The sequence below is a fragment of the Melanotaenia boesemani genome, chromosome 13, assembly GCF_017639745.1.
Source record: "Melanotaenia boesemani isolate fMelBoe1 chromosome 13, fMelBoe1.pri, whole genome shotgun sequence".
Classification (NCBI taxonomy): domain Eukaryota; kingdom Metazoa; phylum Chordata; class Actinopteri; order Atheriniformes; family Melanotaeniidae; genus Melanotaenia; species Melanotaenia boesemani.
Window position 1 is genome coordinate 8,864,290 of NC_055694.1, and position 15,186 is coordinate 8,879,475.

General features: G+C 38.5%; 1 protein-coding gene across 2 annotated transcripts in view; it reads right to left on the reverse strand.

Annotated features, from left to right (window-relative positions):
- The window catches only part of LOC121652052 (metabotropic glutamate receptor 4-like), a 199,456-nt gene that overhangs the window by 131,422 nt on the left and 52,848 nt on the right, over positions 1-15,186 (reverse strand). For both annotated transcript variants that reach the window (XM_042004589.1, XM_042004590.1), the window contains exon 2: positions 3,240-4,221. In XM_042004589.1, coding sequence (XP_041860523.1) covers positions 3,240-3,770 — 531 coding nt within the window. In that variant the 5' untranslated portion in view covers positions 3,771-4,221. The remainder of the gene's footprint in view (positions 1-3,239; positions 4,222-15,186) is intronic.

Sequence of the window (15,186 nt, forward strand, 5' to 3'; positions counted from 1 at the left end):
ATTTTTTAAAAATATTTTCTTTTCTTCCCCATTTTCTCCAGCAGCATGTATAGCATCCATGTTTTCTCCTGACTGTGCTACCTTGGTATCTTGTTGTTTCAAAACCCTCAAAACCTGTCAGAAACTTTTCATCCTCTGCTGACACAAGATTTGCTGTTAGATTTGAAAAGATGTGAACTGTTCATGTAGAGATAAAAACACTGAGTGTTTTTTGCCTGTAAGACAGTTACAATCCACAGTTCAAGGTCACTGCATTTATTTTTTCATCTAAAAATCTTTTGTGTCCCTCCATCTGATCCCACTGCTGAGGCAGAAGCAGTTTGACATTATTCTGCAGTGGTGTGCTGATTTGTTGGGTAAGTTCAGCTAATTGCAGTTCCCAACACTTCTTAGTACATCTTTGTTGTAAAGGACAGACTAGAAATTGTAAAATTGCCACGAGCATTGATAGGACAGGTTATTTCATGCTTGCGTAACCAGTCCAGAGTGACTACCTAATAGCACACAGTCTGCAAAACATTCAATGCTGTGCTTTCTGCCACAAACTCATTTCTTAGCTCCAGCTATCAGTGTGTAAGTGTCAGTTATGTCTTGTCATGAATAGTTGTGGAAGCATCTCCTCTAACGAATTTCCAAGATGTTCTTCTGATCCTGTCATGTTATGCACAAAATCTGTTCTCTGCAAAAGTAGACCTTTAGAGCTGAGGAAAGAAACAAAAAAAAAAAAAAAAGCTAAATAATTTGTTCCCACTGCAGGATTTGGCATGCAGTTTGCAGCAAAATCCTGCCCCAGTGGAGGCTTGCCAATTAGCTGTGTGTGAAGATGCCTCACAAGCCTTTGAGTGGTCAGGCTCACCCCTGCTAGCATCATCCTTCTTTTGTGGAAAATGTTATTTTAAACAGTTGTTGAGTAGCATGAGGTGTATCTCAGGATTTTGTGCCTCCCTGCTTACATAGCTTAAAAGTTTCTGGATAGCTATGTACTCTTTTGACTCTGCATATTTGATGTCTGAATGAAGTTGAAGGCAGCTATTATATTATTCCTTTTTAGCAGTTTTCCATGTGTTAAAAGCAGCTCATAGGTGCCTGTTGCTTTAAAAAGAGGCTGATTATGGATGGCTGTGAAATCATCATCCAAGTCAGTGGGTATATAAAACACTCCGGCTCAGACTGAAAGGATGCGACATGTGTCATAGGGTGTACCATCCAACCTATAGTATGTTTGTAGTCAGACTTCTTTAATCTGCCATGCTGTGCAACAAGACAGCTCCCATGTGAGATATGTCACCAACTTCCTTTTTGTTCCTTGGTGAGGATGATTATACTGTGCATGCTAGTGATGGCAAACATTGCGTGACAGGTCTGAGAAAGCCAGTAGAAAAATACCAGTATGAATAGTTCATCCAGGGTTTTCTTTTTTTTTTTTTTTTTTTGAAGAAGAAGAAGAAGAAGCAAGGATGTGGGAGTCTACCATTTATTCCACCTGACTTGTAACACATCAGTCAGGCTTTTCTACATAGCATGTTGTTGGATTCACTTTCTTGCTCTCTGATCAACCGTAACCTGGTTGGAGAATGGCAGCAAACAGTTGAGGCTTTGTTGAATCAACGACACAGCAGGCGATTCAGACCTCATATTCTATTGGAGGCTTTTAGGAGTTACAAGTTAGTTGGAAGCGAGTAAAGCAATGCATACAGTATAACTTGTAATTCACACAACAGTGGAAGATTTGAATACATTTTATGCTCTTCACTGGTTGTTAAGGTTTTAATGAAGAAGAAAATGCTAAAGAAAGCATGATGCATCAGTTATGTTTCATGCCATGATGCAGTCAAGATGGATAGATCATGTTAACCATGTTTTGGTTTATTTGACTGTGAAATTTACCCATGTGATTTCATGCAAACTCATGTTGAAAGATTGTCCTGGAGGAATTGCATAAATCCACAAGCTGTAAGAACCTGCTGGCTGGCCTCTGTCCACCAACATTTTACCATCCAATGCAAAGTACACCCACACTTTACTTTTTTCTGATGGAAACATATTTCCCCATACCTCCTAAGAAATTGCTTTCTGCCCTCAGCAGACAAAATTTGTTTAAATAGCTTCATCTTGGGGCAGCACAGTGTTGTGGAATCGCAATGTGGCCTCACAGATAGGAGGCCACTAGTTCGAATTTGTGCTGGGTCTTCTCTGTCTGGAGTTTGCATGTTTTCTGTGGGTTGTGCTGCTTCCACATTTTAAAATACATGTATGTCAGATTATTTGGTGGCTCTAAATTAAGTATGAGTGCCCACTGTATTTGTCTTGTTATCACTGTGTTGGACTACAGCCTGTCCAGAATATATCCCTCTTTTCTGCCTTCGCAATCACAGCTGGGACAGGTTCCAGTAAGAGGCCAGTATAGAAAATTAAATGAGGGTCTTTTCTGTGTGACATGAAAGTTTTGGTCTGTAATTTCATCATACAGCTGTGTGTTATGTGATGATAAAATGCACTGAATCTTTTTACATGTCAGTGTTGTGAGAATAAAACAGAATAATACAGATTGAAATGTTAATGTTTAAGTCAATAAGTTCTTGAACTGATGAGACGTCCTCAACTATGTGCGCAAACCAAGCGTTGCAAAGCAAGACAGCATGTTTTGACAGAGCCCTTATGATCATTATTTTAAAATGTAGCACAGTTTTGCAGTGTTGATCTAGTGTTAGAAAACTCAAGTCATATTTTGCTTATGTTTGTATCATCTGCCCCAACACTGTTCAGAAGCTCATTTTGTACAGGATTACCAATGAGTCGTCCTATGAGCTCCTGGTGCCATGCTTGGCTTCCTTGAATTAATTAGAGGAGGGCGAGACTGAGGACTAATGGCAAACTAACATCATTAGGGGGGAGAATTAAACTGTATTCTGGAAATAAGAGGGAAATATTAGAAACTGAGAAAGAGTCAAAAGAAAGTCAATAAGAGCAGGAACTGGTAAATTGTGTTACAATGTGGAGCCACTTACACAGTATACAGTTAATTCCTTTCTCAGCTATTTGTTTATATTATTCTGAACTGAAGGTGTAGCATCATATGGTATGTATTCTATTAAATACTATATGGTGTTTTTAGCTAAACAACTGCAAGCATGAGAAGAAAATAATATAGTAATATACTGTTTTATATTAGAAAATATATATAGTAGAAAACATTTATATTTAAAAAGAAACAAAAATAAATAGAAAAAAAAACTGACCTTGAAGAGACGTAGAATGTTGGCCACCATGATTGACACGGAGCTGGCAGAGGCACCTATCACTCCCACCACTCTCTCTGGCTTCGTAATGATAGGCGGCCCTCCACTGAGACACTTGACATCAGTTGAGTCTTTCTCAATCAGTGCCTGAACAAATGTCAGCGACTGTTCCAGTGCATGGGTGTCCCGGGAGCAGGTGTCGAGGATGCGGGCCCCCAGAGTAATATTAGGCAGCAGCTCGTTGTCGTTATTGATACGATCCAGAGCAAATAGCATGGCCTCCAGCCTGTGAATCCCTTTCTCCTTCTTCAGCTCGCCACAGGCTTTGCCATCATTTCCCCTCGCATGCACTGGGAACAGCCCACCAAGAGATATGTCCCCATCAATGCGTATTGAGTTGAGGTGTGTGTGGCCTGGCATTTTGGGTTTGGCTGCCAAGGTGATTGGGAAAAAACATGCCAGCAGAAATACCCAGCAAACGCCTCTGAGGCAGGCATTCCACACTCTCTCAAGGCCTCTTTGCAGAGTCATAATGAAAGGCTAAATCCACATCCAAATACAAATTCAAGTCCTTTGAAAATGAAAGAAGCGTGCATGCATATACCCACACACACATGCAAATGTTCTGAAGGTTAGCTGCAGTAGGTTTCAGAGCAGTGTTGTGTTCAGAAGTTTCTTCTCATGTTTTCTTGCTCTTACATGAACTCAGAAGTACTAATTAAGCTGTCTGTTTATCTCTGCTTTTCTTCTCTCTTCTTTGTGTTTTACTCTTCCCTTACACCTGACAGTGGTGGATACATGCGGTAACTAAACAGTGCGGGGTTGCTGAGGCTGAGTCCTCAGAGAACGCTCTCAAAAGGCAAGAACAAAGGCAGGAAGTTCGCCTCTCTTCTCTGGTTTTCCAGAAACTCGCTGATACATATAGCTTTCCTCTTGGTCTGTCAAACAGACATAAAGTCACCGTGGGGTCCACACTAGGCTCCTGAAAAGCAAGAAAAGAGGAAGAGAGGTGTGAGAAACAGTAGAAACAACAAACAGAGCAAATTCTAGAAACAGCTGGAAGAGAAAGGAAAAATGGAATCTCATTCATTCGATATCCGTAAAGATGTTTACTTACAAAGTGGAGGGAAACAAGCTGCTAGAGTATGTCATGCTCTCTTTTTCAACTGACATCATATTTAGAGCTACACAGCACATTGACAGTGAAGTCCCCAGTTTATTTATTTATTTATTTATTTTTTTATTTTTTTTTATTTTAGCAGACCTGAACCCAGCATTTTGCACAGGAAATCTGCTGTGTGTTGCACCCATGCCTCAACTACTTTCAGAGCACTGCAATGAATTATTTCTATGTGCCTTGAGCATAAGTGATTTGCTGCTGCTTGGCATATTTCCATAGCCTTCATAACTGCACACTGCTTGCTTCTTGTAGATCGTCTCCAGAGTCTTTTACCAAAAGATTATGGAATTTAGCTCTAAATTAAAAGCACAAGATTCACATAGTTAAAGAAACAGAATTCCTCAAGTTATGAATGTTTCCTGGCATTGCAAATCCAGTCTCAGTCTCTTCTACTCCTTGTATCAACAGTGGTGATAGGTGCAGAATTTATTTTGTGCATGTTTCTGCATTTGGTTTCCTCCACAGCACCAAGATAACAAAGCAACAGATCTGGACACAGTAGGACAGGCCTGCACCTGTCCCTTTCTCTTTCAATTGACCATCACACAGATGCACACATACATCTTTCACTTCACGCTGCTTTTGTATGCTAACACACACCCTCCTGCTGTGGTGTGGCCAGTAACGGAGGACACAAGGGGCACATTTTTGCTCAGGATCACAAAGTTGTACTACATTGTAGCAGCTGTCAAACCAATCACTTTGGTCTTGTGATATTTTGCAATCACTTTAATGGAGATAAAAGTAAAGTGGCTGTCAGTAATAAGTCTGTTATCAAAATGTTTTCTCTCTAATCTCGATACATATTTGTAGAACTGCCGCTCTGAAGTGGAGGTGCCAAGAGATAGGCCACTGATCATGAATAATTGACAGCACTGCCTTCTTCTTCTCACGTACGACTTTGCATTCTTCAACTTTGCACGTTGAATCAAACGATAAAGGCAGTCAGCTCTAACACAACACAATGGCCTGTCGTGAGCTGTTTCTCTCATCTTGCTGAGAACCAAAAAGAGATATTTATATCACTCTGCACAGATCATCCTCCTAAAACACTGCATCTATAATGAATGAAAGCCTAGCAGTCACTGCAAAACATCTCATTCTAGGGGAAAGCCTTGGAGGAGAAGGAAGAGGACAGAATAGTCACGTCAGCTTGAATTTTGTAACAGGAGCTGAAAATAGATAATCAGGTTGAGAAGTAATGTGACAGATGGGTTCAAAGTGGACTCTAGGTGATGGTGATGGAGTGCCTACTGCTTTTCAATCCCCATTATCATACAAAACTACTTTTGTGCTTTACAGAAGCACCATTTATAAGAAAAAAATTGAGAAAAAAAACTTCCACAATGCCATGCCAGTGGTAGAAAATGACTGAGCTACACCACATTAATATTTGTGATGCATGTGAAAAATTAATGTGTTGGCCTGTATTTCTTAAAACAAATTCAGAATCATGTCAGGCTATAATAAATTCAGGGTGCAGGGAAACCTTTTTGCTTTGGAACTGGTTGATAAACATGCAAGAAAAACAACGTTAAATAGCAACTGTAGTAAACAGATTCTTTGTGGATCTTAATCTACCTTCTTCCAATAAAATGGACAAATCTGGCTTACTGGCCAATCAAAATTCTAGTTTGCAGTTTTGAGGTGGTTGTTTGCCACAGCAAAAGAGGCTTTAAGCAGTGACAGACAGATGCAAGAAGGGGAGGCGATTCATTCACCAGTAGTTGACAGTTGCTGAGGTGTTTTTCATTTTTCTTGACCATATTACCCATGAGCTTTATTTAGCTATGTTCACACCAATTTGCACTTTAAATATTTATTTAAGCTCCCACAAGAATAAGCCAATTAAATGCTTTCTCGCTGTCAGTAATAATGTGTTTACCTTTAGAACCTTTAGAAGATCTAAAACTTACTCACAAGTGGTCCAGAATGCCTTTACTATCAAGGGAACAAGCCTGTAACTAATACATCATGAAGAAATGGTATTACACTGTGTCCTGCAGGATGGGTTGGGCTGCAGCTTCTGATAAGAACAAGTTGAAGGTAATTAAGTAATTTGCTATTTTTGATTGAGCCACATATGTCAGCCCCACACAGCAGGACTAAGAGTGAGATGTCCACCGGCTTGATAGTCAGTTTCACAGTATATATGTGAAAAGTTAAAATCAGAAAACATGTGTTTATGTAAAGGGAACAATAGCTTTACCCATTCTTGTAGTCCCAACTACAGCAACATCAATAAATAAAAAAAAAACATAAGCATGTGCACCTAGATGTCATTCCAAGCTAAAACTGGTATACTTCTACTAAAACTGCAGTCATTTTGATCTAGGAATTGATGGCAATTGAACGATTTACCATTGCACTCAAAGACCTGATGTTAGCAGGTGTTAGTTTTTTTTTATTTATTGTAGATAATACTTAAAAAAAACATTGTTTGCTATACTTTAATTTGTTGCATATGGGCCTAAAACATTGTTTTACTTTAAGAGTATGTTTGTGTTTGTGTTAGATTATATTTATTCTGTATGATTTGCACAAGATCATAATATACAGTGAGACTAAAAATTAGGGGAAAAGAGGCAGGCTAGGAACTTTTATTTAATAGCCATTGTAAATGTTTGAAATTAATATTATGATTATTACCTTTGATCAAAACAAGCACACAAACGTATGGAGTCCTGGCCAGAACTTTGGTTACTGAGTTCAACTTTAAGAATGAGCTTTGACACCTGAAAATAAAGTCCTCCCAGTATCTCTAGATCTTTTTTAAACGGTTGGATAGAAGTCCCCCTTTGCTGTCATTACTCTGCAAAACTCAGGATACACAGCGGCAGCGTTACCAGATGTTCAGTCACAAGGCCCAGATGGGCAGAGAAGATAAACATCAGCTGTCTGTGGACAGTGAGAGTCGGAGGTGTGTGGGGGGGGGTTCACAATCCATGCAGCATCCATCTCCCCCTCTCTGTAACGATGAGGAACACCGGTTTCTTCTGCATTTGACCGTAGTCTGAAGTCTAGCAGAGCAGAGCTGTGTTTTTATTCCAGGGAAGGTTTATGTTCAAAAGAATTAGCCTGAAGCATTTGCTTTCTTTTATCAAGATTTTCAATGCCATTTTTCAAACTGAATTTTTCCTTGTTTGCTAGTTTTGTGAGAAACCTTGTGACAAAATAACTTATTTTTTATTTGTAAGAAAACTGTATTTGTGTTGTGCTACAGCTTCTCCTTTCATACTGTCCACAGATGGTGTCTTCAGGTGAAGGAGTTTCCCATCACACTTTTTCCTATCTGATCATGTTTTCACGGTTACTTACCTTCACAATATGACTGTTTAAAACATCTGTTGAGAATTGATTGCTTTTACCTGTTTCCATGCAATGCTTTTTGTTTCACACGATCACTGCTAGCTTGGCAAGTTAATTTGTGTCACGTGCACCCCATGGCTCTTGTCGTCATATTGGCAGACGTGTGAATGAAGAGTAAGTCTGAATGGAAAAGTGACAAATGTGTGAATGACTGTTTTCACTTTAACAGACTGATGAAATCAATAATGAAACATGTGTGAAAAGAGCTTAAGGCTGCTGTCACTCGACAGTGTCGACAGAGACCACTTTATGATCAGATGTATGGCAATAAATTTAAATAAACTGCATCCAATTAACTACTATCAAAGAGGTGTCCTTTAAGTAGTGACGAATTGTATAAAAAGGTTGTTTTTTTCACATTTTAAGGCAAATTTTGGCTTTATTTTACTTTTTATTTGAGGAGTACTTCATACTTTATATAAGAAAAAGGCTTGCAATGTTTACAAAAATCAACACATGCATATCATTAGGGCTGTACAATATATTGAAAATTTAGCTTCATCGCGATATTAGGCTTTGCAATATATAAATTTACAACAACTGCCTAAACTGCGATAAATAGTCGCCTCCTATTTGTATATTTTATTGAAGTGACGTGATGGCATTTCAAACGCTGCTGAGCATTCATGGTCTGTGCACGTCAATGGCAAATCAAATGGACTCTTGTCCTGGATGCCTACTCCATGTAGAAGCTAACGTCTATGGCACTAGAGCACATGGAGTGAGCATTCTGATGGTGGAAGGTACCAAGAGGAGCAAAGAAAATGTGGATATAAAAGAACTTGTGGCTAAACAGAAAAGCATGTCAGCTATTTGGAACTATGTTGTTTAAAAGAAAAATGACACACTACAAACAGTTACTCTACAGGACATGTCAAATACTGCCAAACACCAGGGACACATGTTTAATCTCCTCTGCCACCTACAGTACAACCAAGCTATGGACGAATTCCTCTGACAGTGTGTGTGTGTTGCAGTGCCACCTTTACTGCAGATATCTAGACCAATGATGTTAGACAGTGGTCCACCATTACTGATGAGGGATCTTATCTGGCATTATCAAAGTTATTCTGGTTTCCATGTTAGTCATTGGTCCATTAATGTCTGAAACTCTGCTTCAACTGACAGAAACTGCTTTTGAATCCACACAGGACTATAAAACAAATCTCCCTTATAATTTATGAAAAGTTGGTAAAGAAACATTGTCAAACTTTTGCAAAGGCTGTTGATTTTCTATTTTATCTCAATTTTTTTTTTTTTTTTTTTTTATCTCTAGTCTTATCTCTAGACACAGTAGTACATGATCTGTTTGTGTTGCTGACCAGCATATAGTTATTAAAGGTCCCATATTGTAAATTTTTTCAACTATTTCATGTGGGTGTCAGAGGTCCAACAACAATGTTTTCAAAGTGTATTTACCCAAATTCAGCCTTGGTCCTTGATCGCAGCCATTCCAAATGCGGCTCTAGCAATCTCTAATGAGAATGGGCTGTTTCTGTGTCTGAACCTATAAATGTTCATGAGTGGTCCCTGTCTACACCCCTCTCTGGGAGAGGATTTGACTTTCGCTGGCGCCTGCCTGGTGATTTTAGAGGGCAGGCTCAACTAGCCAGAGTGGATCAGGTCAATCACAGTATCCACTACTGGGGGCAGTGGTTAATTTCCTTCGTGATGTCACAAAGGGAGAGATCTCAGACTCACCCATTTGAGCGTAGATTCGCTAGAAAGTGGAGCAAGCAAGTGAGAGAGGAGACAGAATTTTCTAGTTCTTGGGCCTCATACACAGGCTATGAGGACACATATGACTGTTAGAAAACCTTTATAAAGTGAATTTTGCATATGTGACCTTTAAATTCTAGCATTAGCTAAAACACACTACTAGTATTATTTTAGCACAAGCTATAAAGTTTTAGCTGACCTTTGTGCATGACTGTTTTACCAGTGAAACCCCATGTGAAAAAACATCAAAGCAGTGGTTTCATTTATTTTATTTATCGCAGATCATATTGTTAACGCTACTTTCAACAGTGTCATCGCATATCGCATGTTTTCCTAATATCGTGCAGCCCTATATATCATACAACTAGAAATCTCACAGGACAAATGCAGTTCTCAGATAATGCCAATTTCAGGTGTTATTTATTGCTGATAGACTAGTATTACTTTTGGATTTTACATGACCAACAATTAATCTCTTGAATTTCTCAGTTTGTCTTATATTACTGAGCTATTAACTGAACAAGAATATTTTGAAGATGATTGATGATGGCATGTTTTATTCAGTCTGCAAAGAAATATAGAAGGGCTCATCACAATTTTACACCCTGTCGTTACTGCAAAGCCTTACAATGACATGCATCCCGCTAATAAGTCCATCAAAGGTGGAGTGAGGCTTTGTCTGACAGTGATGTCCTAATCCAAGGGGGAGCTGCTGTTTTGGCCATTATGCTTCAGCAGAAGAAATACTTAGCCCCCAAAGGCCAATATGATCACAGCAGAGAATGGAGATAAAGTCCTTAGTAGATGGAGCGTTGCAGTGCCTGCCTGTCTGTGTGCTGGTAAGCTGTAAGTGTATATAAGTGTTTTTTTTCCAGCTTGAGATTTGTTATTTATTCCTTTTTATGCCATGTTCACAGCATGAGAGCCCTTTTCAGTTGCTTGTGATGAGTTTGTGACAAATGGTCTTGTCTCCTCAATGTTACGTGTTTCTCACTTTTTTTTATCTTTTTTTTTTTTTTTTTAAAGGTGTGGTGCTTATTGTCATGGACTGATGTACATTGTAAATAATTTAAAAAAAAAACAAAAAAAAAAAACACAAGACTGACCAAGGGTGCAGATACAGTAAGCAGCCACTTCATTAGGTGTACCTTGCTAGTACCAGGTTGGATCCCCTTTTGCTGGCAGAACGGTCTTAGTTCTTCATGGCATAAATTTAACACGGTGTTACAACCTAACTTTAGGGGTATGATGAAGGCATAACAAAAGAAGCATTGGCCAGGTGTTAAAAGGAAAGAAGGTACATTTATTGTTGAAACCGGAACAGGAAGAACAAAATCAGCTGGAGGCAATAAACGAATGCTGGGGTTAGCGAAGCTGCTCAAACAAATGAACAAAACAAAACCACTCTTAAATCAAAACCAGCCAGTTGAAAACAAAATCAAAGTTATCTATTATATGTGAAAATAAACTGGCTTACTAAGCTAATAACAGTGAGGAAGCAGCTCCAATAAACTAAAAAACAAATACTTGTAACGGAAGTATCTAGCCCAGCATACACTAGTTTTAACACTAACTAAACTAAACTCTTTCCTTAATCAAAACGAGGTACAACAACAACAGAAAGTGAAGCCAAATGGGCTTGAAGTTTATATATATATATATCCAAGGGTATCAAAACAATTAGTCTATAATCCAAATCAAATAATCCAAAACGAACACAGGCCTACAGCCTAGCTACACAACCCTAGCCACCATGGTTCACCAATTCAAAGACACAGATTCACTAAGACACCAACACCGCAATTCCAAAGGCCAGGAGCAGACTGCCTGTGTCAACAGTTGCTCCCTGAATGAACTGGGACTTCAGGCTTTATTTCCTGGAGGGCACCTTCAGGAGCTGTGATTGGTCCAACAGGATCCAATTGGAAGGGAGAAGGCGACGGTGTGTCCAATTCCAACCAATCCGATGCAGGCACCAAGAGTGGAAGTTTGCACCAAGGATTGGAGTCAGGTGGCGGCAATAATCAGCTGGTGTAACACACAGTATTGAAAAAGTTCTTCAGAGATTTTGCTCCATATTGACATGACAGCATCACAAAGTTGCTGCGGATTTGTCAGCTGCACATCCATGATGAGAATCTTCCGTTCCATCACATCCCAAAACTGCTCTGCTGGATTGAGATCTGGTAACTGGTACAGTGAACTCACTGTCATGTTCAAGAAACCAGTTGGAGATGATTTGAGTTTTGTGACACGGTGCATCATCCTGCTGGTAGTAGTCATCAGAAGATGGGTATGATGTAGTCACTGTGGTTGCTGATATGTCCAAGATGGGGATGGACATGGTCAGCAACAATACCCATGTAGGATGTGGAATTTAAACCATGCTCAGTTGGTACTAAAAGAGTAACAAGAAACATATCATCATTGCACCACCAGCAGCCTGAACCATTGATACAAGGAAGGATGGATCAGTGTGTTCATATTTCCACCAAATTCTGACCCTATTATCTCAATGTTACAGCTGACTCATCTGACTAGACAATGTTTTTCCAGTCTTCGATTGTCTAATTGCTTAGGGGCTGTGTGAATTGTAGCTACAGTTTCCTGTTCTTAGCAGGCAGAAGTTGGACTCCAGGGTGGTCCTAGGTTGCTCTGGCTGATCTGCTTCAAGGTTAGATGTTTTGTGTGTTCAATAATGGTATTCTACATCATAGTTGTAACTAGTGGTTATTTGAGTTATTGCTGTCTTTCTATAATCTCCAACCAGTCTGCTCATTCCCTTCTAACCTCTGGCATCAACAAGGCTTTATAATCCCAACAACTGCTACTCACTAGATATTTTCTCTGTTTTTATTATTTTCTGCAAACACTAGAGATGGTTGTGACAATCCCAGTAGATCAGCAGTATTTAAAATACTGTGCAACAGTTGTTGCAGTGTGTGACACAATTGAAGGTGTGTCAGAAAATGTTATTTTATCATAAAAACTGTGTTTCTATTTGCATCCACTTTACTGAAAAATATACTGCCTGGCAAAGAAAAAAATTATTTCACACATTCACTGTGGCATTATTTCAATAACTACAATGTCTGCAATGTCACAAGATTAATTTCCATCCAGTGTTGCATTCATTTTTCACCCTGACCTGTTATTGATGATGGGAGAGTCCGACTACTGCACAAAGCCTTCTCCAGCACATTCCAAAGATTCTCATTGGGGTTAGGGTCTGGACTCTATGGTGGCCAATCCATGTGTGAAAATGCTCCCTGAACTATTCTTTCACAATTTGAGCCTGATGGATTCTGGCATCATTATTTTGGAATATGACCGTGCCATCAAGGAAGAAAAGATCCCTTGATGGAATAACCTGCACATTCAGTACATTGAGGCATCAGCTGACCTCATTCTTTGGACCCACAATGTTGCTGAATGTAGACCTGACCAACTGCAGCAAACCCAGACCATAGCCACCCCCACAGGATTGTTCAGTAAGCGCTAGGCATGATGGCTGCATCTCTTCATCTGCCTCTCTTCTTACTCTGATGCAGCCATCACTCTGGAACAGGGTAAATCTGGACTTATCAGACCTCCTGACTTTCTTTCATTGCTCCAGAGTCCTATTTTTATGCTCCCTAGCAAGTTGAAGCCATTTTCTACCGATTAGTGGTTTTCTTATGGCTACACAGCTGTTCAGTCTTTTCACATTGTTCATTTGAAAATGTTGTTACTGTCACCATTAAACATAGCCCTGAGCTCTACTGGTGTGTATTCTCTTATTTTTTTAACCATCTGCTTTCACAAAATGTTTAAGTGATCACATTCAAGATGTTTTTCCAACCACAGTCTTTTCCTTGAAGACTGTGTTTCCCCACTATCCTTCCGGCTTTTAATAACGTGTTGGATAGTTCTTAACCCAATTTTAATCCCAACCCCAACTTTTTAATTCTTGCTTTGCACCATCTGTAATGCTTTTAATGTTTTTTGTAAAGCACTTTGATTTGTCTTGTAGATGAAATATGACGTACAAATAAACTTTCCTTGGCTAAATGGTAGATTTCTAATTCTGTAGCATTACTGATACTTTTGAACTTTGGGAAGCATTCTTTTTTATCACACTATGGCTTGAAGCTAGTCTGGTGGTGGTAGATCATTCCTTCAATAATCAGGTTAACAGAAGGTAATTCAGCTTTCCAGTGCCAAACTTCTTCAGACTACAAATTTAGATGTATATATCTGCTGTATATAAAAGTGTGCATCAACAGAGAAAGAAAATACTTAAGGTGTCAGTAACAAAAAAAAGCCAATGGACCCTTTTAGTCAGAACATACTAACACTTGCATATAAATTGCTATTTTTTGTTGGTTGGCCATTTTAAATGTTATTTTATATGTGCAGAAGTTAAATTTGATAGTAAACTTGCATTTATTATAATGTTTGCATGTCAATAAACATTTAAATGGGTTCTTTACAATATAAAAAGTCAAGCAGCAGTTCCTGAGGGTGACATATAGACCATTTATCTGTGTTTTATTTAGGTATGTTTTTATGGTCATGAATTTGATCTAATGATAATGGATATATTCAGTTTCTAGAACTCAATATTACGGTCTAATAATGCTGTGGACTAGAAAAGATTATTCTGGAACATCTTATATTAACTCATTTGCACTTTTCCAAATACATTCATTAATATAATTTCCTCTAATCCAACCAAAATTATGTTTTCTATCACAACAGATTAGCAGCTGCAGATTTGTTGCATGAATGCTCTCTTCCTAAGAAATGCTTGTCAATGAAGAAAGTAAAAATCTTACAATGGGTTCTTCAGTGTACAGTTGGGGTTATTATGTTAGGGAAGGCTTATTATGTAAAAATCACATTTTCTGTGTTTTAGAGCATATATTTAGGTGTCTGATATTGCTCCCAACATAAAAGCTTAAATAAAGGAAAAAACATAAACCCTGCGTTTTGTTTCGAGGCAATCAAGTATGAAAATATCTCAGGATTTTTGGAACCAGTTCAGATCTTCAACACATTTCTCATCATGATTCTAACCCAAAGCCAAAGTTTCCATCTTTAATTTTTTAATCTCTACCCAACTTCATGTTCAAATCATGTTACATCCACCATATCTTGGAAGTGGAAGAGTTAAACTTTTGCTATGGTCTTTTTCTTCAGTATTAACAGCAAATTCTCATCATCATGATGAGATCACGTTTTCTACTTTACTATTTATGCTTACTTACTATTTTATATAGTAATTATGTGCTTCAAGAATCATAAAGTATTACTGATCTAAAAGGATTCAGACCCTGCAGAAGAGAGGGTGGAGCGTGTGTTTTACTGCCTTACACTTCAAAGAGTGGCTCACTTTTTAAGCCATGTGAGAAGAAGACTAGTTATTTGCATCTGGATATCTGTTAGGAGAGAATGTAATGTAGTTTTGAGCATGATAAAAAGTGTCTTCCTTCCATAATTATGTTTGTGTAATAGATTTTTTTTCTTTTATTTACTGTTCTTACAAATAAGAGGTTTCACAGATTCAATTATGTATTACAGTAAATATAATGTTGCCATGGAATCAGCTACTCAGCTCTGAATTCTCATCAGTCTGTTATGTGATATTCTATTAGGCTTTCAAAGTGACTCTCAGTTGCTGTCATGTAGTCATACTGA